The sequence below is a fragment of the Sorex fumeus genome, unplaced genomic scaffold, assembly GCF_029834395.1.
Source record: "Sorex fumeus unplaced genomic scaffold, SorFum_2.1 ptg000058l, whole genome shotgun sequence".
Classification (NCBI taxonomy): Eukaryota; Metazoa; Chordata; class Mammalia; order Eulipotyphla; family Soricidae; genus Sorex; species Sorex fumeus.
The window spans coordinates 24,997,707-25,023,800 of NW_026606115.1; the positions used below are offsets into that span (position 1 = coordinate 24,997,707).

Sequence of the window (26,094 nt, forward strand, 5' to 3'; positions counted from 1 at the left end):
ACTGGGCACAGCCCATGAGGATAGCCTGGGAGCAGCAGCCAAGCATCTGAGTACAGCTGTTTTACTCCAAAGACTCTAGCTGAATCAATGCATTCATGTACCAGTTCTGCATTAGTTCATCTAGGTTCATCCCTGGTTGGATTACCAGGGGATTTAACGGCCCCTTTCCTTTCTCTGTTCCTTGTTGAGGGTGAATGTGATTGGGTTCATATGGTTCTGTTTTAAAAAATTCATATTTGGATTCCATTTGGATCCAGCAAAGTTATGTAGTTTGTTCTGGTTTGGGCTTCATGATTCAATTCAAACCTCTAGTTTTGAATTGAACAACCTGTCAGTGATGTGAGCAAAGACGGCTATTGTTGTCTAAGTTGGAGAAGGGGGGTCCACCTTGCCCCATGCTGGCTAATTCTGGAGAGAACTTAGTCTTAAACTGGAGAGATAGTACCCCTGAGCACCATGGTGTGTTCAGACACAAGAAAGACAGGAAGGAAGGAAGGAAGGAAGGAAGGAAGGAAGGAAGGAAGGAAGGAAGGAAGGAAGGAAGAGAGAGAGAGAGAGAAAGAAAGAAAGAAAGAAAGAAAGAAAGAAAGAAAGAAAGAAAGAAAGAAAGAAAGAAAGAAAGAAAGAGAGAGAATGAAGAAAGGAAAGAGAGAAAGAAAGAAAGAAAGAAAGAAAGAAAGAAAGAAAGAAAGAAAGAAAGAGAGAGAGAGAAAGAAGGAGAGAATGAAGAAAGGAAAGAGAGAGAGAAAAAAGAGGAGAGAAGAAATAAAGAAAAAAAGAGAAAGAAACAGAGAGAGAAAGAGAGGAGAGAAGAAAGGAAAGAAAGAAAAGGAAGGAAGAAAGAGAGAGAAGGAGGGAAGGAAGGAAGGAAGGAAAGAGGAAGGAAGGACGAAAGAGAGAAAGAGAGATGGAGAGAGGGAGAGAGAGGCTGATGAGATAGGACATCAGGTAGGGCACTGCTTGCTTGCAAGCTGCTGACCCAGGTTTGATCTCCAGCACCCCATATGGTTCCCTGAGCTACTCAGGAGTGATTCCTGAGTGCAGAGCCAGAAGTAATCTCTAAACATCGCAGGGTGGAGGAGAGAAAGGAAAGAAATAAAAAGAGAAGGAAGGAAGGAAGGAAGGAAGGAAGGAAGGAAGGAAGGAAGGAAGGAAGGAAAGAAGGTCCTCCAAACCCTTCCAGGGGTGATCCCTAGGCCTAGAACTAGGAGTGAGCCCTAAGCATCACCAGGTGTGGCCCCAAAGCCAAAATAAAATAAAAAGATTTTTGAAAATTAAAAAAAATACAAGATGCATGCTAAGCCCTATTTACCTGTGAAGCTTAGTGGAGAGGAGGATGCATTGAGTTTCTATAGCAGTCCTGAGCTCATAGGTTGTAGTGCCAACAATTACATATGGCTTTCTCCTCCCTTTCTTCCCCATTCTGTGCTGTTGCTCTTTTTGAATAGTATAAGCACTGAAACTTTTGCCCAAAAAGAATAAGATCTGAAACATACAGGGTGAAGCCTCAATTAGCCTTGATTAGGGAGAAGTCCAGTAGAAATTCATTAGGAATTTGAATTATAGTCTATGTGAAAAGAAATGCTGTTTTCACCACTTGCAAATACCTATAATCATTGGAATCAAGCTGTTCAAATTCTTCAGCTTTCCTGCGTGAATGAATAGCCAAGAATGATTTGTACCTAGAGTATATAAACCAGTGCCCAAAGGACTCCTGAACAATTTGGTCTCTGCAGTATTTTAAGCTCCGCTGTCCTATAATCTTGTTTTTGGTCATCATTTGCCCAGCAAGCCCTTCCATCGTGATGCTGTAAAGGAAAACTACATTTGAGCCCCTGGCATAATTTGTGCCAATTCCAAACTGATAAAAATGCAAGGACACACTGAACTGGGGAACTCCCAAACACAAGGTACCTTCGTGTTTAGGTTGGTTCTGGTTCCTGAGTCCAACTAAGGAGATGGGCAAGTGGGCCAGCACTGATCACTCCCAAATCTCATTCTCCTGCAGGTATGATCTTAGTCATTTACTTCTTCTTCTATGCCTCTCTGGCGGCTGTGATCACCGTCTTCATGTACTCGATATTTCTGACCATCAGTCCTTACCTGCCGACCTTCACAGAGAGGGTGAAACCTCCTGGTGAGTTCCCAAATGCCCTGTGTTGTCAGAATGTGCTGGACAGAAATCTGCGCGCGTAGCATGTTCAGTCTCAATAAACTTCGGCTCTTCCCGGTAATGACTTAGGGATTCAATTATTAAGCGTAAAAGTAAAATGGAACTTGGCAAATTATGGCCCTTTTCATTTTGATTGCCTGGGGCAGGGGGATGGTTTCATGGGAATCAATACCAAAAACGAAGGATTCCAAGAATGGGTTAATATAGCGAAGTCTTTTTCTTTTCATTGCCAGGAGTTATGATCAGACCCTTCGCCCATAGCCTTAACTTCAACTTTAACATTTCTGAACCTGATACTTGGCAGCATTATGTGATTAGCCTAAATGGCTTTCTCCAGGGTAAGTTTGTCGCTTTGTTGGAAAGCTCTTTGGAAAAAATCATAGATAGGAATTTAAAATTTACTGGGCATAGGAATCCCATGAACCCCAGCCCATGAGTTTCTTCCTTACCTTATATGCCCCATCAGCACCTGGACATGCCAAAACTGTTCTAGTTGGTGCCATGAGCCACCCTCTTGCAAGATAAGTTCACTGTGGACAGAGACCTAATTTGAGCTTCTGTAGCACACTACAGCCTCTAGTCTTTCTCCAGTCATAGCTGCTTGTTCAATAAAGATTCATCATAATAGAGAATTCTGGATTGGGGGGATTTGGGGGGGGGAAGGAATTATCCCTGGAGCTAGAAGAACTGCTCTCTCTACTTTCTCCAGGTAAGAAAATTTATTTCTGGGGAGAAAGAGAGCATATCTTTATTTGCTAACATGACAGAAGTAAAGTAGAGGATGAATCTCTGAGTAACAGTCACTTGAACCTTTTGGATCATGGCTATTTTCAAGATGCCTATCTCTGGAGCATCATCAGACACACTTTCAGGGGAAAATGAGTGGTTTTCTGAGAGGTCCTTGCTCAGAGTGAGCACAGAGATAGCAACTTGGTGAAGGTGAAACACAGGCAAAGGTCTCGTGTTTATTCAGCTATAGAAAAAATGCCCCAGTGGGTTTGCAGTGCTATTATTTGTGTGGAAAGCCACCCAGAGGGGCTTGGTTGTCCTGGCTAGAGCTGGAGGGGAGGAGTGGGCAATGAGTTCAGAGAATAGCTATCGTCAATGTATTAAGAAGTGTTTGGGGAGTGTTCTTCCTTCCTTTTCCTGCTTCCTTTCTTCCTTCTTTCTTTCCTTCCTTCCTTCAGTGGGGTGGGTGTTTGAACCACACTTGGCAGTGCTCAGAGTATATTTCTGGCTCTGTGTTGAGGGATCACTCCCGCTGGGCCTGGGCAGGGTGAATCCTGTGTGGTGCCTGGATAAAACCGGGGTTTGCCGAATACAAGGCAAGCACCTGAATCCCAGTACTATCTTTCCCACCCTTTTTAATTATAGAGTATGCAACATGGGTACAATATATGTTAACATTTATGGTATTGATGTACAAATTTACAGTCCCAACCACTATCACTGCAAAAGTGCCCACATTCTCTATCCCTGTTCCTATGTCTCCAGAGAGGTGTTCTTGCAGGGCACATATTTGTCAAGCAGTGTTAACCCTGCAGAGCAGAATCTCTCAGCCCATTTTACAAATGCGGGAACTGAGGCTCAGAAAGGGGAAACAGCATAACCACAGTCTCTCCAGAGCAACAGTATACCAGTCTGTATCCCCCCACCACTACCATCCCCCTTACTGGATGTTCTTGACCCCCCCTTCTACATAGAGAGACAACACCCAAGAGCCAGCAGCAGTGGCAGCTAATAGCGGGCTCACAATCTTACAGCCCTTCTCAAGACCTGTTGAATCAGAATTTGCATTTTAACAAGATCTACCAGTGATGTGTCTGACCTTTAAAGCTTGAGAAGTGCTGCTTTTCATAATTCTTTGAGGCTGCCCTGTGACCAGGAAAAAAATGTGGCTCTGTAGCTGCAATCTTCCGTGTTATTTGGCGTTAAACCTGACCTTCAGAATCTTCAACTGTAAGAGAAAATACAGGAATCTTTCTAATTCCATGTAGTTCCATTTTTAGCAAAAAATAAAAGAACCAAAAACCAAAGCAACATAACTCAACAATGGTTGCAATATCTTCTCTCTCTTCCTCCTCCCCAAAACACTTGTGAGCACTGCAGACATATTGCCAGAATTTCTGAAGAGGAAATTCCTTTGAGAAAGCAGTGAAAGGAGAAATATCAATTCTGACATGATGTTAGAGGTAGGAAATATTAGGAAAAGCTTCCAGCTCTTAATTCTTAAGTAAATATTACTATATACCCTGTTAGAAAGGAACACACCGCTGGGATAGACATCCCAAAGTATCAATTCCATTCACACCAAAAACTGGAGTTTTGCAAGGGTCATAGCCATGTCACATTATTTTGATGAAAATACCTCAAGAGAAACAATAAATATGTGATTATGTTTATATTTAGAAAGTACTTAGTCATTTTTTAAAAATATATTTAAAAGCAATGCTTGAATGTAACTTTATCAAAGGGAAAATTAGTCTTAGCCATAACTGGAACTGATTTAAAATCCCCAGTTGCTTCTTAATAACATCAAACCCACTTCCATCCTGCTTAGAAGAGGATCAGGGGTGCCATTGTCTCTGAAACAAGCTCCTTGGAACATACCCAATGGGAATAACAAGACTCTCTGGGTGCCATCATTTAGAACGAAGTTGGAAATTGTGCAGCAATTAGCTGATGCCAGTTCCCTGACATGCTGTAAGCCTCAAAGATTCATTTCACAGAGGGCTTCTTCCAACTCTCTCCCCCATGTATGTACTTCAGACACATGTCACATATTGTTCCATGCAAAAGGCCACTAACTCTGAGCGTCTGAGGTCTCAGGAGAGATCTCACTCCCTCACCTTCTTGGTGAGACCCTGATTGTCACTAGTCTCTGTCTTTCAGCCTAGGCTACTCTACAATTGAGAATTTCTCTAAAGAACATGCATGTGGGGGTCTGGAGCAATAGCACAACGGGTAGAGCACAATGGGTAGGACTAGGGCTATCATTCCAGCCCCCTAAGTACTACATTGAACATAGTTATGACCCTCTGCTTATAACAAAAGATTCCATTTTGGGGCACCTACCCCCATAACATAAAAACATTGGTTCAAAAAACTTTGCCCCTTGGCTTTGCCTCCTTATAATCACCACGCCTTTACATGCTTTTGTCCCTCTTTCAAATCACTAGTCTGTGCCTATTGCTCTCCCATAAGCTGAAGAAGCAGCCCTCTAAATCTACACACCACCAAACTGGGAGAAAATAAGAATAATAAAGAGAAGAATTTAAAGGGGACTTATATATGACCCAGAGATAAATATATAGAAAGTCTAAGGGAACTTGAGAAGCAAGGGGACAATCAAAGTGGGAACGAAAGACTAACCCAGAAGACTTCCTGGAAAGAATGTTGCTGATGAGGGGTCTTATGCACCTCCTATCACTGTCACAAGACCTAGAAAAGATTGAGTTGGCTTTCAGAGGTGGAAACTAGAGATAGGAAATTAGTTAGAGAGGAGAGGTTATTAAAGATGCAGCTTTCCCTGGTACCATGTTTAACATTATCTAACATGAGCTTTGCCATCTACACATGCTTTAGGTTACAATGACAGCCTTCAAGAGGAAATGAATGTTGATTGTCCCCCGGGGCAGTACTTCATCCAAGATGGTGATGAGGATGAGGACAAGAAGGCCTGTCAGTTTAAGCGCTCCTTTCTGAAGAACTGCTCTGGCCTAGAGGATCCTACTTTTGGCTACTCTACTGGACAACCCTGCATTCTTTTAAAGATGAACCGGGTATATTATTAGCCCTTGCTACTCTGGCAGTGATAAGTAAATGAGATGGGTAGGACGATTCTGGCCACTCCAGTTTTCTTGGGCTCTGTCTTCACACAGTGCAAGGTTGGCCATTTTTATTGGCGGCAGCATTAAGTCAAATAACCAGACAAAAATATCAAGATGTGATTCCCTCTTCTCCCTGAATACTTCCTTTTTAAAATATAGTCCATAGGTATTTTACGTGAATAATTTTTAAATATTGCTATAGTACCTTGATTTCCTAAGTTATACATAATGCAGTTATTTCAGGCATTAAATGTCCAACACCAATACCACCACCAGTGTGCCCTTCCCTCCATCAATATCCCCAGTTTCCCAACCACCATGCCAGCCTATTCCTTGCAGATATAAATTTGCTTCACATTGTTTGTTACAACACAAAGACAAATGGAATTATCAAAACTTAAATCAAAAGGAGTAAATTTGTGCTGATTGTTATTATATCTCAAATGATGTTACTAAAGTTATTACCTGAGAACCTATTATTACTTGAATACTTTCTAATTCCATACTTCTTCCTCACCCCTAAGTTTGCTCTTTGATTCTCTCTGTCAGGAAATAGCTCCTGTGCTCTTTGGAACAGGGGATTGATCTGGGGACAAAATAGAAGATAGTTCCTAGAAGAAAAATATTTTCCTTTTCTCTACTCCATGCATTAGGTATGACAATCTCACCAGGCACACTCCTTTTGCAACCAGAAAGTGCTTTTCCATATTCAGGATGATCTTCTGCCATTACCATTGAAATAACATCAGGCACCAATGCAAGGAATAAGCTAAGCTGCCCAGCTCTGAAATCAGTTTCTATTTTCTGCTTTCTGGAATATTTCTGAGAGAGCAAAATAGACTAGGCTTAGGTTTAAGGAAGGGCTTACTCAAGGGGGATTTAGAAAAGCCCTATTTGTACTGTCCAATCTATTTTTTACGTGCTGGTTTTCTTTTGATAGATTGTAGGTTTTCGTCCTGGACTTGGAGATCCTGTGAAGGTTTCCTGCAAAGTTCAGGTAAAGTGCCTTTTTGAGTAAGCATTTTTAGCACATCTGTTCCATCCTGACTCTGAGGTAGGGACGGGGAGGATCGTCTTTTCATAAATTACACATCCCTTTAGTTCTTTCAGGCCTCCCTATTTATTTCCCAGAAGCATTCAATTCAGTGCGTTTGTACCTTGTGGTATGTGTGTGTATGTCTGCATGTAGTTTGCATGTAGTGTGAATGTGTGATGAGTTACGTCTTGAAAACCAAAACTGAATTTCAGCTAAGGGGCACAGCAGGAAACAATAATGAGCCCAAATCATTAATTGGGATTGTGTTTACACTTTTGCTTTTAGTTCTAATGACTTGTTTCTTTGAACTAACCAAACAGCTGTCATTGGAGTCATTAGACCCTACTTTGAAAACAGAATTTCACTTTTGCAGCAATGACCAGTGGCATAGGGTGCTGCAATAACAAATGACTACAAGGGAAGTAGAAACAGAATTCCATTAATATGCTAATTAACTGTCCTTCCAGGGACCATTAACTTCTATCTCATCTACACCAATTAGCTCCTTGGTAGGAAGAAATCTTAGCCCTTGGTTTTGCTTCTTAAACATGCTGTAGCTCCATCCTGTTTAACTGAAGCAACTACGCCTGAGCAATTGGCTTGAAATCTTCTCAGGATGCCAGATAGTTCCATTCTCGGAAATAGAAATACACCTCTAACCTCTAGACTTTGGAGGGGCAGATAAGAGTGTAACAAGAGGCAATATTGATTCAGTCAACAGTCCACATTCAGCAGTCCACATTATTGATCACTTATTACAAACCAGCTAGTAGGTGTTGGGGATGACAAGATAAAAATAATTATGTCTCTAAAGTTAGAGCAATCATGTATAAGAGATGCTATTTTTGTAGATGACTTATGTGAAGTGGGGAGAGATGTCTATAACTTTCCTTTCTAACCACCTCTGTCAGCCGGGGAGGTGCCCAGAGAAGTTGAGGACTGATGAGAGTCCTACACCTGATTGAACATCTACATAGTCCAGACCTTTCATCTCACCAACCCTGTGCAGTGATCATCTAACTGTACCTGAGTTCCACTTGTTCTACCCAGTGGGGAAAATGATCCCTGCAACACAATTTCTTAGGGAGCATTAAAACTCAGACTGAAACAAGGAATTGCTCATTACAGGAAGGGAAAATCAGACCTAAATTCTGGCCAGGTTTTCTAGGAATGTGGCCTCCCCTCACAGAAAATAATTGCAGGAGGAGACAAAGAGTGAAGTCAAAATATTTTGATTTAGAGATGATGAAGAAGGAAAGAGAGAGTAACACATTCAAGAGAGAACACAGGCTTCTGCAGAGGGCAGTGAGCCCTGAATGGCTTTTCAGAAGGAGATACATAGATGTTCTTCAAATTTCCTTGGCATGGAGTATTCTGTAGATGTAAGAGTAAATTAGGATATTATCATAGAGGAAGACCTTTGAACTTTAGTGGACTTCTCTCATGCTCTTTATCAAAGTATTTTATTTAATAAAAGAACATTGATTTTCAAAATTATTAGTAATTAAGTTTGAGGTATTATGAATATTTTAACAACAGTCTTACTAATGGTATCAACTTCCCTTCACTGGTGCTCCCATATTCAATCTCCATCACCACCCTCACTTCTTCACCCATTATTTCTGTTTCTTACTTGTCTTCTTCCTTCCTCCTTTTATTTCTTTCCTTCTCTGTCCTCCTCCCAAAACTCTGGGGTAAAGGCTGATATTTCATGTTCTTATAGCAGCCTTTTGTTTCTGCTGAAATTTCTCCTCCCCAGACTTCTCTAGGGCTGGTTCTCCCTCCATTTGGAGTTTTATCAGGCCTCAGTTTTGTATCCACAAAGTGGTTCCAGTTTGAATGCTTTCCTTACTTTAGGGTTAGTGACAGGTCAAATCCTTTAAAGCCTAACTTGATTTTATTACATTTGAGGCATATAGCATTTTTTTTTTGCTTTTTGGGTCACACCTGGTGTTGTACAGGGGTTACTCCTGGCTCAGACACTCAGGAATTACTCATGGCAGTGCTCAGGTGTCCATATGGGATGCTGGGAATCGAACCTGGGTTGGCCGCATGCAAGTGTCAACTTCCCTCCACCAGTGCTCCCATACTCCATCTCCATCACACCCCTACCTCTACACCTTGACAGGTACATTACAAAGTGTTGGTGATTGCAACTTAAATTTCATGTTTTCTGTGTCATTGAGTCTGTGTTTTGAATATATAGCTATACCATTCTCCCACATCACCAGTATAACTGATGCCCCAACCTCTGTTCAACCATTACTTCCATTTCTCACTCGTCTTCTTCCGTCCCCCTTTGCTTTCTTTTTTTAAGATTTTATTATTGAATCACTGTGAAATAGATCTTTGCAAAGCTGTTCATAATTTGGTTTTAGTCATACAGTGTTCCAACACCCATCTATCTCTCCACCAGTGTACATTTCCCAGCATCATTGTCTCCAGCTTCCCTCTGATCACCTCCCTCACCCGCAGCCTGCCTCTGTGGCAGGCATTCTCTCTCTCTCTCTTTCTCTCTCTCCCCTTCTCTGTCCTTCTCTCCTCCCTAAACTCTGGGGTGAAGGCTGGCAGTAATTGGAATCTTATTGGGCCTCAGTTTTTGTATCCACAAAGTAGTTCCAGATTCAATGCTTTTGTTACTTTAGGGTTAGTGAGAGGGAAACTCTTCAATCCTATCTTGGTTGTATTATGTCCTGAGAATTCAATGCCAGAAGGTCTCCGTCTATCTGCCTACTTCACTAGAAAAGTTATGATGGGGTCACCCGATAGCACAGCAGTAGGGCGTTTGCCTTGCACGCAGCCAACATGGCCGACCCGAGTTCGATTCCTCCGCCCTTCTCGGAGAGCCCGGCAAGCTACCGAGAGTATTCGATATGCCAGACACAGTAACAACAAAGTCTCCAATGGAGACGTTACTGGGCCTGCTCGAGCAAATGGGATCACCAAAGAAGAAAAAGTTAGGTAGGTCCACACTATGTGAGGCAGTCTTTGCTTTTCTTTTTTCTTTTGTTTTGTTTCTTGGGCTGCACCCAGTGGTGCTCAGGGCTTATTCCAGGTTCTGCATCCAGGAATTACTCCTGATGGTGGTCAGCAGACCCTATGGGATGTCAGGGCTCCAACTTGGGCCGGCAATATGAAGGAAAGCAGCCTACCCACTGTACTATCTCCAGCCCCTATGTGTATTTGCTTTTGCTTGATAAACAAAAACTTGTGGTTTTGCTCTCCTTCCCCCATCTAAAGATCTATTTAACTCGCTCTTCAAGTCATGTTCTCCCTTGAACTTATTTCCTGTCTTTCTCTCCCCTCACATCTTTCTAAGTAAGTTTCAATAAAACTCTTGCTTCACTAAAAAATCAAGTTATTATTACTTGTAAATATTATAAAAGTTCAGAGCATATCAAAGTTCTGGGACCCTCCCATCCACAAAAGACTCCTCTGCTCACCCTTCCAAGCCCATTTCCTTCTAGTAAAGGTCATCAAGTTTAGGTTCTGCAATTTTTGCCAGTTTGTTTGATTCTATTGTTTGGGGGAGTTGGCCACAGCTGGCAATGTTTGGGGGTTGCTTGTTGCAGTGCTTTGGTAATCACACGGTGCTAGGGATTGAATGTAGTCCTCCCTCCTACCAAATCTGTACTCAGCTATTTCAGCCTTCTTCCCTATCCTTCTTTAGTTATATACATTCCACATACTAGTGAAAGCGATATTGGTAGTCTCCCAAAAGGACACTCATTTTGTTCACAGGTATGTGAATATGTGTAAATACACATGCATGTGAGGTGCGACTACAAATTAATGAAGTTGACTCAACTTTACTAGTGAATAAATATTATAGACCAAGACCATTCACTAATAAAGAATTTCAAGTGCCAGGGAGACAACTCAATGAGCTAAGCACAGCCTTTGCATGCTGGAAGCCTGGGTTCCATATTCAGCGCTGTATGTCTCCCCAGCACCATCAGGAATGACCTCCAAAGACAGTGCTGGGAGTAGTCCCTGAGCCCAAAAACATTTTTGTAGAGGCCACATCTGGCTATGCTTAGGACTTACTCCAGGGTATGCACTCAGGGATAGATCCTGGTGGGGCTCCGGGGATCATATGGGGTGTCAGGGATTGAATTCAGTTAACAACATGCAAACTGTTACTGAAAGGGTATCATGCATATTACTTTACCTCCTTTCAGCACACCAGGTTTGTCTAGAGTGATCATTTCCAGCTATCATTGTCATAGTGGTCCCTCCTCTGTCCTAAAAGAGGAATTTCAGTGCTAGTTAGCAACATATATAAATTAATCAAAAAGAAGACTAACAGGGGCTGGAGAGATAGTACAGCAGGCAAGGCTCTTACCTTGCATGTAGCCAATCTGGGTTCAATCCCCAACATTGTATACGGCCCTCCAAGCACCACCAGGAGTAATTCCTGAGTGCAGAGCTAGGAGTAACCCAGGATCATTGCTGAGTGTTCGCCCCCCCCCAAAAAAAGAAGAAAATTAAACGTGTTTAACTAGTATACTAATTGGGCTGATTAAAAGTTCTAGTAGAGGGGTTCAGAAAGATAGTACAGCTTACTCCTGGCTGTTTTCTAAGGGATCACTTCTAGAAGGGCTCTAGGTATTCTATCTGGTGCTAGGTACCAAAAATGGGTTGGTTATGGGAACAGAGTGATAGCACAGTGGGTAGGGCATTTGCCTTACACGCAGCCAACCCAGGTTCAATCTCCAGCATCCAATATGGTCCCCCAAGCACCACCAAGAATAATTTCTCAGTGCAAAGTGAGGAGTAACCCCTGAACATCACCGAGTGTGGTAAAAAAAAATATGTTGAGTGCATGTAAGGCAAGTACTTTGAACCTAGTACTATCACTCTATCCCCTTGAATATCTGAGTTTTTACTAAAAACAATTATACTATCTTGACAGACGTATACCTATGAGGAGGGGTCAAAGAGATGCCATAAAGGACTGCAACACAGGCTTTGCATGCAGGGGGGGCAGGTTCAATTGCTGGCACTACATGGTCTCCTGAGCACATCTGAGCACGGCTCCAAAACAAAAACAAAACAAAATCATCTCACCCCCCCCCCACTTCCCTTGAGTGATTTGCAAGTAGTGATGCATACTTTGTACCTTATTAACCCCTAAACTTCTGCTCTTTAGAGCAAATCTAACACAAAGACAAAATGGGCAAGACCCTACCTGACATGATGGTCACTAATTTGTTTAATTGTTTCCAATACTGGGCCCCACAAACTTGGCCTCTGACTCCACCTATTATAATGAAATACACTAAGAATTAAGTCACAGATGTGAGTGTAGAGAAGCCAGCTAGAAATTTGCCCCTGTGGTTCATCCATGCCCACTTTAGGCACCTAGCCTGCCTTACTTTTAATTTTTTGTTTATTTTGGTTTGAAGGGCCACACCTTCTGGTAGCTAGAGATTTTTATGGGCTCAGTGATCAGAGGTCACTAACAATGATGCTCAAGGGAACCATATGTGGTGCCAGGGATCAAAATCAGGTCAGTCAGCCACATGCAAGACAAGCTTCTTAAGCCCTATGCTATCTCTCTGGCCCCAATTACAACCCTTTGAGTGCTCTCCTTGACCCTTATTTTGTATTATTTTGGTGCCAAGGATCAAATCTAGGGCCTTCAATGTACAAAGTGGGCACCTACCCATAAGCTGTTCTCACACCCAGTAGAACTGAGCCCACAACATGAAATTTAAAGAACATGATTTAAGAAACATGTTTCAATTCATTCTTGTATCAAGCCCAAGTGAGTGTCATTCCCAGTATGATTCTTTGGAGGTGGGCTAGTCCTTTTTGAACCGTGTTGTCAGAGCAGCACCAGTGATAAATCCTCTGGAACCCTGCTAGAAATGATCCCCAAGCATAGAGATGGGAGTAGCCCTCAATCACTGCCAGGTATGGTCTCCTCTCCTCCCCTTCTCTCCCCACCCCCAAAAGCACACCAAGTACATTCAGCCTTCTCAGTAAAGGTCTTCAAAGCAGTATTCCTTTCTTGTTCGTTTTCGATGTGAGCCAATTGCTCTATGCTCAGACATCACTCCTGACAGGGCTCAGGGGACATATTTCAGTACAGGGGATTGAACCAGGGTCTGCCATATGCAAACCAAGCACCTTAACCCCTATACTATCTATATCTCTTGCACTTAATGTAGCATTCTATGAGCTACAAAGGCAAGGTGGAATCTTTCCCTGGGAACTGTCCTGTGGGTTGTATCAGGCTTTGTTTTGCTCCATTTTCCTTTCTTTATACTCTTGGCTGGGTGCGGGGTGTAGGGGGTGAGAAGGGCAGTGGTTGCATAGTGATTCCACCTATGTCACAATCCCTTTTAGCTCAGGTTCCAATCACCGAGTAACCGAGCACACTACATATGTCTGCCTTTACTTACAGAGAGGTGATGAAAACGACATCAGATCCATCAAGTACTACCCAGAGTCAGCTTCTTTTGACCTCCGCTACTACCCTTACTATGGCAAGCTGACACACGTAAGTCTGTATGCACTGCTCACTTGGCTGTCCTAAAGGACTAAGAGACAAATAGTTGATTCAGACAAGACTGCTGAGGAAGCAGCAGGTAGTACCAGCAGGCAAAGAACTGCCGGTCAAGACCAGGACCTCCCTTTTTGAACTCCTATCATAGCCCCTTATTTCCACATCAATAGGAACTTCCGATATTGTCTGATCTAATACTGTCTGTTTACTGATACATATATTAGGGTTTGGAGAGAGAAAATGACTAGCTCAAGGCCACAAAGTTCATCAGTACCAGAACCCTGGAGCAGAGAAATCACTTCCTCGATGCCCAATTCTGCCCAAAATTATCACACTTGCCTGCTTATCCCGTTTTAAGCCTTGGGGCAGCAAAAGTTTCATGGCTTCCTTGCCAACACAGAGATTTGATAGATGCTAGTTCCTGTTTGATTTATGGCCTGATAGCCAGAAAATCTTATCAAGCCGAGTGTGAATTGTTCCCCCCCAGAGAACAATCAGACCTCTGACAGTAACTTATGAGAGAAATGGGTCATTTCTCCACTTTGCTGAGGGCCAAGAGAGAATGTCAGTGATGTTAGCCATTTGTATGCAGGCTTGGCTGGTTTCCTTTGTGGAAGTTGCTCTGTCCTGCAATGAATAGCTGATCTCATCCATCCTATTACCTTCAATTCCTCATTGTTCTTCCACCTACAGGTTAACTATACCTCCCCACTGGTGGCCATGCACTTCACAGATGTGGTGAAGAACCAAGCCGTGCCTGTGCAGTGCCAAGTGAAGGGAAAAGGCATCATAAATGATGTCATTAATGATCGCTTTGTGGGCAGGGTCATCTTTACTCTGAACATAGAAACCTAAGAATTTCAGGGAGCCCTGCCCACCAGTTCTGCATATTGTTTTCTTTCATGTGACCCTAGAAGCACCTGAATTCTTTTTCTTCCATCAGAACACAAGCAGGCAGACTCCAAAGACATCATTCCTTGTCTTTGACATGTGTAGAAAATTTAGGCGCTATTTGATTTTTTAAAGTTAGACCTTCCTAATGAAAAATAGCTTATATTAATCTCCTTCACTTTACTGCCCTTCCACACACTTAAAACTAAACTCCAATTTTTCCACTAAAATTCTCACAATAGTATGAATACAGCATCTGATGACCTTCACAATAGCCATGAGAGAGCATTTCTGTGACAATTATAGATTCATTTTGTTCTGTAAAACTTTTGTTGATAGAGAGATAAGATTTCTCCCAACCAGGCTAATAATTAATTTTTTATAAAACTTTCTTGACCTTGGAATCACCAATCAAAATAAACTCAGATATATTCATGTTCACAACACCTAGAAAACCCTACATTTAGGGTTACTCAAGAAATGGGTTGCCTCCCATGGGAAATTTAACATTGATTCAAAGATTAAGGACTTTGATTCCCAGTCTTCAACTGGGACAGATATGGAACTAACTGAATTTTGTTCTGGGATAGAGATAGAGATCTTCCCTATGACTTTCTTTTGTGGAATAGGGCCCCACTACAATTGGGGAGAATACCTGCCATATAAATGTAATTGATTGCTATTTGATTCTTTGCTCTATGTTATACTCATTCAAAGGCAAGATTTCTTGCAAACAGGTTTCTCTCAACTTTAGGCAGAAGATAAAACTAAAATGATGACTTCTACCCATTCATTATCCTTGGATTATTTGTCTGACAATAGTTTAATGTGTTTTAAGATCATCAGGGATGTATGTATGTGCATTGACACCAGATAAACAGAGCTGTGAGCATTGAAATCGAGGTATGCCAACTAACTCAGAAAGCTCCTGTCAGGTCACCCTAAGTCCAGGCCTATTATTAAGATTTTTGTTTGCTAAAAAAATGGTATGGAGCAGATGTTTATTCAGGTTGTGCATCATCCAGAATCATGCATTGTCTTACCTTTGACCATGTGACCATGTCACTGTTTCTCAGCATCTCCACCAGAGAGAGGACTGTAACAATAAGAGAAAAGGAGCATCCGACCATAACATAATGTCTCCTGATTCAAAACAAGATCTAATGCCACCTAGAAGCATCCACTCTGATTCTCCTTACAATGTCTATCCTCTCCTCAAACAGGGAATGGGCAGACTGGTAGTGGAGGTGAACAGGTTAAAAAGTAACTTCATAAATACTGTGAGAAAGGTTATAAATGTGTAGGTGGGAATGCTATGGAAACTGAGGAAATATGCAAAGGCAGATTTGTAAAAGATCATGGTGTTTGGGATCACCTATGAGCAGTTCATGGAACTAGAGAGAAAAGGACTCAGAGAAATGGCAAAGAGTGGGAGGTGGTTGAGCTAGAGAGGTCTGTAAGTACTGCAAGAGGATTCTGAATTTTATCTAAGAGGTGAAAAGGAGCCATTAAAGCATTTTAGGTGGGGAAGTTCTGTGATCATATTTGTATTTTAGAATCTTTGACAGTTACATCGTGCATGACGATCAGAGAGGGGCCAGACTGGGAAATGGGCAATGAAGGAGAAGAAGTAAAGATGACTTCCTGGTTTAGAACTTGGTTTGAACCAGTCGGATAGTGAGACAGTGGATCTAGACTGGGAAGGCAAGAGAGAAATAGGTTTGAATAGAAAGGTGTTTGGATACTTTCAGCTTGTGCTTTCTATAGTTCAGACACCACTGGGGAAATCAAAACATCGGTAGAGGTGGACAGAAAGAAGTCTGAGCATAGAGACAACATTTGTTTTATGAAATTCTCTGAAAGTCTAAACTACTTATTCTTGGGAATTTGAGCCCATAAAATAAAAACACCACACCAATATAGTCTCTCAGATGGTGTTTTTCTCTTAGTTTTGTGCTAGAGGAGACTGCTTCTGCTTTTTGGACTCTCATGGACAGGAGAGGGAGATTTACTGTTAGCAACAAGTGAGAGAAGATAGGTGAAAGCAAATCTGTGGGAAATACAAAATAGAACACACACAAAAATGGTCTTGTCTCAACACCATTCCTCACCAAATTCAATGATCGAAACTAACTTTTAAAATTTTTTTTAAAAATAGAAAATGCTTAACAGCCATTTGAAAATTCATCTCAAATCATCCAACTCTCCAAATATAGTAGAAGAAGATACTAGAACATTTGATCTGGAAAGGACATTAGAGAGCACTTAGCAAAAACAACCTGCATTGCATCTGACTCCAGGTCCATTGCTCTTTCTTCTCTGAGGTTCTGCTTACCAGGATTTAACATCTTCTGGGAAAAATGAGTGATATCCCCAACATTTTGAAGCATGTGTCACATTCGAGTTAGAATAGTTAACATTTCACAGGAATTCAACTACTGGTGCTACATTTTATACATAATACATGATCCTGTTAAATATATTGACTATTAAACAGACAAGAAATTATGAATCTTGTGTCATCACTATTTCTCATTCAACGAACTCCATCATGTCCACAGTTGGCAAGCAGTATAATTGAATAAGGCTAAGATAGTTTGGGGTGTGATCTGGGACATGGAAAAAACAGCTTTATTGTACAGAACTGTATTTTAATATATTCATTAAAGTTGCAGTCTAACTGTTGAATAAATGTCTAGTGCATTAATTTAAATGCCTCACACACACTGTGCTGTATCAAGATTTGATTGGTATACCGTCTATTGCAACGCACTTGGTTTTCCTTGGTTTTCAATGAGAAATGCTCTTTGCAAATACCTTCACAGTTTGATCCATGTTAGACTTAGTATTTTTCACCCCTCACTCCTCTGAAATTGCTCTCCTAAAATAAGCTTTTTGGCATTTTTTTTAGTATCTTCATGTAGAAAACATTTTTATTACCTTGGGGAGTTGATGACAATAATAAATTGGAAAAAATAAGTGTTTGATTTTTCTCTTTCTAAACTTCACCTTTCATTTTCACACAAGAATACTGGCAGCCACATGGGTAGAAAACTTGACAATTGACTGCCTATTAGCTTGTCTTATTTTCCTTTTCCCCAGATTTTTTTTGGGAGGCATTTGGGGTTTAGCCACAGGAGGATGAAACTAAAAGTTGTTTCATTTCTGAGCATTTTCCTATTGCAATCTTTGTGTAATCACAAAATAAATAAGTAAGCCGGTGGCAGTGGAAGTCTCCCTCGCCAACCATGTATGTCTGATGGTGATGAGCCGCTTACCCACCCCGGCCTGCAGCCACTGCCAACAGATGCATGAAGAAGGGAACAGTGTCACCAGGCTGGTTGGTGATCAGTTGCCATTTATTCCATTCTTCCCCACGCCTGTTCCAGTTTCACTAAGCGCCCCATACAGTCTCACATTGCCCCTCTTTCCCGTCTCCTCCTTTCCCCTATTTTAGTCTCTCTGCGCTCCATCTCGCTGCCTTGGCCTTGTGTTCAAACTCCAAGCATTGGGTGTAGCAACCACACCTAGGTCATATGTAAGACAATCAACACATGAAAGCCCTTTCTGATCTCCTGCAGCCAGGAGATCCCCTCAAGGGTGAAATACCACCTAGGGGTGTGTTTCTCCTTTCCTTAGTCCAACAACCATTTAAACATTCATCTTAATTCTACTTCCTAATATTAGCCATTTTGTATGGACACAGTACGAGATACATTAAGCTTATAGCGTGGCTCTCTTAGGGACATCTTTCTATAGATCTCGGACTACAGTGCTCAGGCCAGATTAGTCTTTCCTATCCCTATCAGGGTCATAACCCAGTTTTTACTCTTTGGATCATGACAGAATTTGCCCATGACCATGGTTTTAACTTATAGCTAAGTATTATGGCTCTTGGCCTGGCCCGGTTTGATGCCAGGATAGCTCAGAGCTTACCCTGGGTTCATTCATCCCCTTGTCGGGACACTGCTTTTGTGGTGCTAGGAACTAAGGGCAACTGAGGCTTAAGTCAAGAAAACAGATGCCCAGGAGTGAATATTATACAGAGTCAATTAACTCCCATGTTGCAAAAGCATAGCATTAACTGTCTTCCTGTGCCTATACAAAAAGGACATTGCTCTGAAGTAAATTATGCATAAGGACATAAGAGAAGGAGAAAAACAATATTTCACTTACAAATACAAAATCAGAGATTTCTGAGCAATCTGACTTTACAAGTCACAGGTACTGCTTAAGGGAAAATGGTGATTAACTGGTTGGGGAAGAGAGCACAGAGAAGAGGTTAAAGATAAACACAGAGGAATGGGAGTGCCGTGGGAGCACTGTGATGGGTATAACCTAATAAACCTAAGCTCCTTACTGTCAGGGAGAAACAACAAACCAGTGTTATCCTACAAAACTTCTTGCTCCAGTTTTTCTAAAGACAACTTAGTACAAATCAACTACGTTTTTTGTTTCATCAAGGTTGACACCTAGTTTTTTTAAATTACACTTATTTGTGTAAGAGAGCAACAGTAGGATAATACAGAGGTTAGGGCACTTGCCTTGCATGCGGCTGATCTGAGTCATTCTCTGGCACCACATATGGTCTCTCAAGCCCCACCAGAAGTAATCCCTGAGTGCAATGCCAGCCAAAAGTAAGCCCTGAGCACAGCTGGGTGTGGCCTAAAAATAAATAAGAGATCAACACTAGTAGAAACTTTGAGCAGTGAGAAAGAACACAATTCAAAAGAAAAATTCTGTAATTGTTTGATAAAAGCCAGCTAAATTACTTCAGGTCATGTCTGGTTACAAACTGTCTCCCAGAGCCAATTGCTAATGGTAATTGCAATTAACGACAGAAATTTCTCAGACTTAGAGATTGGGCTACAGCAGGAATCCTGTATTTTCTTGGAAGCTGTACTCACTAAGGTCTACTAAGCTAGTATTGTTTGACTGGTGGTGGGATGAGTCCATAATACCAATATTACTCCTATATAGGTTTCTCGTAATTAAGTTACTGAGTTTCGGGCTAAGAGGGAAGAAAATATCATAAAGGAGTTCAAAAAGTTTGAGAAGAATTTAGTATATTTCTCAGTCTGGTAGCTTCTTTAAGTATACGCCTTCATTGATGCCTGTAAGACCAAAGCATGAGTTCTAAGAAGAAACATGTAGCACAATTGAAAAAATAGGATAATTGAAGAGGGTTTGTTTACAAAAAGATTACTTATAAAGGTATAGATGGACAGAACCACAAAGTATAGTTCAATGAGTCAAACTAGTAGAAATTAAGCTGTTACCATTATCAGACCCTAAGAAACAGGGCTTGGAAGTGATTACCAGAAATGCGTCCTGACATTTGGCTGCCTTAAGAGGAATGGTGACCTTGCTGAATGGTTCAATCAGCTCAGTATGATCTTATAGATAGGGAAACAGGAGAAAATTGCCTCAACTTAATTTTCATCCTTTCCTTTGATCTCATACTGATAATGTCCATTAGGCAAACCCAACCCCAAGCCAGAAAGACCAACTGATGTGGTTCCTGCAAGTTAGCCTCATAGGAAAGAAAGTAGAGTGGCGAACAGCATATTTGGAGGATTAAAAAGGGGTGTAGTAGGACAGCAATCAAAGCAGTCCTGCGTGTAGACTCCTTAGAGTCGACTGCAATGCTGGAAACATCTACTGCATTAACTCTACTGATTGGGTCAATTTTAACTTCATCCATATTCTGCTATTCAGCTATAAGGTATTTGGCTTTCCAATTTTATTTTATTTCCCCCCTCCTACCCCTCTTGCTATTGTTGCTATTGTTGTTTCAATGACTAGAGGTAGCACATTTGATCATGGTGGTCATCAGGGTTTGTAAACGTTTAGTTGTGCTCACACATACTTGGTTGTGGTGCTTCAGAAATCATACAATTGTGGCACTGGGGATTCCAAATAGCAGTGCCTCTGAGATTACACTCAGAATGAAGTGCAGGGAATCCAACTCATAGCCTCATACCTACATAGCAGGCACACTAATAACTGAGCCTTGCTTTAAGAGCTCACATTTTAGGGACTGGAGCAATAGTACAGCAGGAAGGGCATTTGCCTTGCACACGGTCTACCTAGGTTCAATACCCAGCACTTCATATGGTCCCCTAATTACCACCAGGGTGATTCCTGAGAACAAAGCTAGGAGAAAGCCCTACACAATGCCAGGTGTAGCACAAAAAAAAAAAAAAACCACAGAAAAAGAGTTCACATTTTACAAATTCTTTCCTCTGTTCTTTAATAATCTTTACTTCAAATTTCCTCTTTCATAATCTGGCATCCTTTGGTATACCACTTTGAATTCTTGCTTATAAGTGGGAAAAAATAAATCAAAGTCTTAAATCGGTTTAATAATTAAAGAGGGGACACACAAAAGAATCTCATAACCAAGCTCATTGCAGAAATGCCTCAGACTTTGCACCAATCTGATTTCACCATTCTACTCCAGACAGGAGCAGGCTTCTTCCACCTGCCCCCTAGGAATCCTGGCAGCCGCCATCTTCCAGAATCCAATGAGAAGCCCAGGTACGCGGGAGTAGTAACAGCAAACGTCAGGCCTCATGGGATAGGGGATGAGCTGGAACCTCTCGTCCCACTGCCCCAATGGGACCCTGAGGTGACGCCCACAAACTGCCTCTGGCTTCTATTTAAGCTCCTTAACAACCGTGACCCAGAGACACACAGAAGATTCTTGAAATTGAGCAACTCACTACAGAGATCTCTCCAGAACCTACTTATCTAAAATTTTAGAATTCCAGAAGTGCACAGCCATGAGAGTGGCCATGCAACATCATGCTATTCATAACAAGCAATACAAAATAAATTGTCTAGCATTGCCTTTTCGGCAGATTTGAGTGGTGGCAGGAAAATTCCAAATAATAATGGTGAGGAGGTATGGTGACACCAGCAGGTCAATCTGTACCTGTGAGGTGAGTGCATCAGCAGCCTGATGGCACCGTCAGACTTTCAGATACCTCAAAATTGCTGCTGTGCCTTTGGCTAGACCCCAAAAACTTGGGGCAAAGTTTACCAAGAAAGCAAACGGCCAAAAGTTAGGTATGTGGGAGACACACCCACAAACCACCTCTGGCTCAGCTATATAATTGGAGTCATGGCCTCTCTGGTTCCTAATCGAACTGCTTAATAACCATGATCCCAGAGACTCAGAAACTAATTTCAGAACCCAAAGGCTTTTGGCAGAAATGCGTCCTGTTCCTGCAGTAGGTTACTGGGGCTGGGCCACTCCAGGTGGGAATAGGTTTCGTGCCTTGGCTTGTTCCCCTTGGCGTCCGGTGACCGCCATCCTGCAGGGGCCACTGGAGAGTCAGGTTTGGGCCTGCAGTGACGAGTCACGTGGGGCCTCACCAGATGGGGGTGGAACCAGCCCTTTCCTCCCCATCCCAGCAAGACCCAGAGTCGCCTCCTACAAACGGCCCCTCTGACTCCTGATCAACCTGCTTAATGGCCATGAACTCAGAGACTCAGAAACAAATCTCGAAACCCAGCGGCTTTTGGCAGAAATGCATCTGGACGGCATACAAGGTGGCCACCGCCTCAGAGCTTATTAGAAAGCCAGGTATGAGCCGGCGGTGACGGGGCAGCTGCAGTCTCATGGGAAGGGGGGCAGTACCAGCTCATCCCTCACACCCTACCGAGGTCACAAGTTGCCCCCCCCTGCCAAGAGGGTCTCCAGCACGGCCATGGCTCCAGAGGCAAAAGGACTTAATCCAGAGCCCAGTAGCTTGCGGCAGAAAAGTGAATGGACCATGCGTTAAACTACGGCACCATGCCTCCCTGGGAGGGAAAGGGTGTTGCTCTCTTCCGCCTTTTTTACCCCGGGTAGCAAGGTGACCGCCACCTGAGAGCTTATTGGAAAGCCAGGTATGAGCCAGCGGTGACAGGGCAACTGCAGTCTCATGGGAAGGGAGACGGTACCGGCTTGTCCTTCATGCCTTACCGAGGTCATGAGTTGTACCCCACAAGCGGCTCTCCAGCACGGCCATGGCTCCAGAGGCAAAAGGACTCAGTCCAGAGCCCAGCAGCTTGCAGCAGAAAAGTGAATGGACCATGCATTAAACTCCAGTGACAGGCCTCCCCGGGAAGGAAAGAGTGTTGCTCCCTTCTGCCTTTCCCCCCAGGCCCCCCGGCAGCAAGGTGGCCGCCGCCTCAGAGCTTATAGGAAAGCTAGGTATGAGCCGGCGGTGATGGGGTAACTACAGTCTCATGGGAATGGGGGGTGGTACCGGCTCGTCCTTCATGCCCTACCAAGGTCACGAGTTGCCCCCCAACGAGCGGCTCTCCGGTACAGCCATAACGTCAGACTACAGAAACTAATCTCGTGATTATCTGGCTCTTTGCAGAAATCCAAAAATCATTATATGATTCTCATAACCAGCTATAGAAAACAAAGTATTTCAACAATGCCTTTTCAGCAATTTTGATTGTTGGGGGGGAAATTCTAAACAGTAATGGTGCATCTTTTGTCGAAGTAATGAATGTAGAATGTAATCAATGTATCAATGTATAGAATAGTTAAGTGGAAATCATCTCCCTCACAGGCATTGGGACGGGTGGGAGGGGGGGGTATATTGGGGTTCTTGGTCGTGAAAAAATGAGTACTGGTGAAGGGAGATGTGTTTGATAATCGTATGACCAAGATTTAAACCTGAAAGCTTAGTAACTTTTCCCACAGTGATTCAATAAATAAGTATAAGAAGATAAATAAATAAATAAAACTATAAAAAACAAAAGTAAGATGGAGGAAAAAAAACTGTCTCTTGCCTGACAGTTCAAATGTAAGTTCTGAATTTCAGGGTTGGAGAGATAATACAGCAAGTAGGGCACTGATTCATGCCCAAATCAATCAGCTAATCAGTGGCTGAATAAATAGCAGTACTCCTACATAAAATTTTTAAAAAACAATAATGGTGAGACTGGTGTCTAAATATTGAATGTAATCAATGTAGAGAGTATTGTGGAAATTGTCTGTCACAGAGGCAGGGGAAGAGTTGGGATGGGGGGGTAATACCAGGGATTTTGTTTGTGGAAAATGTGCAGGGATGAGTATTTGATCATTGTATGACCGAAACTCAAACATGAAAGCTTTGTGACTGACTGTATCTCATGTTAATTCAATAATATATATAATATATACATATAATAAACAAAAAGAAAATAAATATTTCTTTAAAAAAGAATGAAAGAGGACTTAATGAAACACTTAACTGAAAAATCTAGGGGAAGTTTTACTTCAGGCACAGTCAGTTACAGGAACACAAAAACACCATTAGGAACCAACTTCTCAGAATCTGCTTGTTCTCCATCATGCCGATTTCGTCCTCGGGTTCCACAAAGCAAGTTAGGTAAGATGACAGCCAGTATTTCCAGGCTTATATCTCTAAAGGCTACTGTCCACTTGAAAACATCTCTTGCCTGACAGTCCAAATGTAAGTTCTGAATTTCAGGGTTGGAGAGATAATAAGCAAGTAGGGCACTTGCATGCTGCTCACCCAGGTTTGATTTATTTTATACCCCATATATGGTCCTCCAAACCTACCAGGAGTGATCCCTTGAGCACAACTCCTGTAGCAAACCCTGAACACAGCAGAGTGTGGCCCCAAAACAAGTAAAATCTAAATCTCTCATTGTTTCAAATGGACTTTGTGCCCACCTCTGAACCAGTTTCTGTGACCATAGCAAGAAATTTCTCTAATTAACCAAGCTTTAGTCACATGCACATCCCAAAAGCTTGGCGGCAATATTAATACCACTCAACTCGCCTGAATTGAAAGTCAGCAAAAGGGGGTCCTCTTAGGATACTTAAAATGATGTTACCAAAGAAGGGGGATTGAATGTAAAGTGGAAGATAAAATTGATAGTGTCCACTGCTTTGACTCAGTGGTCTGTCAAATCCTACACCTACTTGTGTTTGCATCTGAAATTTTAGATTAAAATATTTTCAAAATTGGAGAGAGAAAGAAGATGGCAGTGGCATAGCAGCAGTCGTGAGAGGTGGCAGAGTGGCAGCAGCTCTCAGCGCTCTAAACAGCGGGGCTGATAGGCTCACAAGATTTCTGCATGAATGACTGTAAGTGGCCTTTAACTATTTTCTCTCAAAAAGATGGCTTTAAGTGGAACCAAACTGGCACTCGTGACAGAGAACCAGCCAGAGTGGGACTCATGAAGATGGTGGCAGCACCCACACAGCCTCTGAAGCTGATGGAGCCATTGCAGCTCTTGGCACTATGAGCAGCTGGCCACATCAGCGGAAGAAGTTTAGTGTGATTGACTAGGGGTCTTCATGTCCAACTTGGCAATACTGCAGAGCGTGGGTCCCGGAGTTCAGGGGATGCCTGGGTTCCCAACATGGGAGTCTGAATCAGGCAACTTACTGCTGGCAGGGCATCTCACCACCCTTTCTTCCCAGGACCATCCCATGCCACCAGTGCCACCTACAGCATATTATGGAGGAAAACCTCCCTGAGTGCCAACTGTCTGGAGATGGTGGATGGGGGGGTGTCCCCTGGTCAGGTTCTGCCAGACTGGTGACTATGGCCTACCCAGAACACCTGAGTTGTGAATGGTAGCAACCCTGGCCTCAGTTCTAGTCACTGCTGGGGCCCAGAGGGTGCAACACCACCAGTGTGTCAACCTGGACTCAGGCGGCAATGGCAGTAGCAGCCTGATGGTGTCTTCAGCCTTTCTGACACCCCAAAATCACAGCTATTTCTCTGGACAGACTCCCACAACACTAGATCAAGTTTTCTGAAAAACTAAACTAAACCACCAAAAGGAGCCATGCCCACAAACCAACTCCGGTTCAGCCACACAACTTCATTTATCAGCCTTACTCCAGAGACTCATAAATAAATTCCAAGAGATAAAATGCTACAGTTAAACTTAGAACCACACAAGGCTGAACAGACTGGGGTATATCGGAGGGGGTAGTTTTGCCTGGTGCTGACCCAAACAAAGCCTTGGCAGCCGCTTGCTCCCACAACCCAAAATCACCGCCATGCCCCCAGCTAGACTCCACTGTCTTGGGATCGACCTCACTGAGATATAAATCTGCTTAAATTTCAGATATGTGGATTTCGTGACTGAAATCTCCAGGCTTTCTCGGGGTCATGATGGGCTACCTCCCCCTACCTCTCTGTGCCTCTGGAATCCTAGCAGTCACATTCAAACCTCAAAGCTGCCACCCACTTCAAAAAATCTACTTCAGCTGTACCATTCTGTTAAAAATACTGAATGCCCTGACCAATTACAATGACCTCGTAGCACCTGTATTTCAAACCATAATGCACAAAAGAAGATAGAGAGAGACAGAGACAGAGAGAAAGGGAGAAAGAAAAGTGCCTGACATAGAGGCAGGAATGGGGAGAGGGGCTGCGGGGGTTATGAGAGAAACAGAGGACATAGGTGGTGGAAATTGTACATGGTGGAGGGATGGGTATTGGAGCACTATATGACTGAAACCCAATCATGAACAGCTTTGTAACAGTCTATCTCACAGTGATTCAATAAAAAAAAATTCAAAATTTTAACATCTCCAAAGAGCAATTCTCTTACCATATTCTATCATTTTGTCAACACCTTCTGCTCAAAAGAAAGAATGTGTGGAGACAGAAGCTGC

At 42.6% G+C, this 26,094-nt stretch overlaps 1 protein-coding gene across 4 annotated transcripts in view; it reads left to right on the plus strand.

The window, feature by feature from the left end:
* ATP1B4 (ATPase Na+/K+ transporting family member beta 4) overlaps window positions 1-25,590 on the plus strand; it is a 34,234-nt gene extending 8,644 nt beyond the window's left edge. For 2 of the 4 annotated variants that reach the window (XM_056125794.1, XM_056125795.1), the window contains exons 3-10: window positions 2,009-2,137; window positions 2,407-2,511; window positions 5,759-5,955; window positions 6,944-7,000; window positions 13,452-13,547; window positions 20,908-20,984; window positions 24,406-24,546; window positions 25,542-25,590. In XM_056125794.1, the coding sequence (XP_055981769.1) occupies window positions 2,009-2,137; window positions 2,407-2,511; window positions 5,759-5,955; window positions 6,944-7,000; window positions 13,452-13,547; window positions 20,908-20,984; window positions 24,406-24,544 (800 nt within the window). In that variant the 3' untranslated portion in view covers window positions 24,545-24,546; window positions 25,542-25,590. Of the gene's footprint in view, window positions 1-2,008; window positions 2,138-2,406; window positions 2,512-5,758; window positions 5,956-6,943; window positions 7,001-13,451; window positions 13,548-14,246; window positions 17,074-20,907; window positions 20,985-24,405; window positions 24,547-25,541 lie in introns of those variants that run through there. The other 2 variants (XM_056125796.1, XM_056125797.1) reach the window with 1 other exon arrangement.
* The last annotated feature ends 504 nt before the right edge of the window (window positions 25,591-26,094 follow it).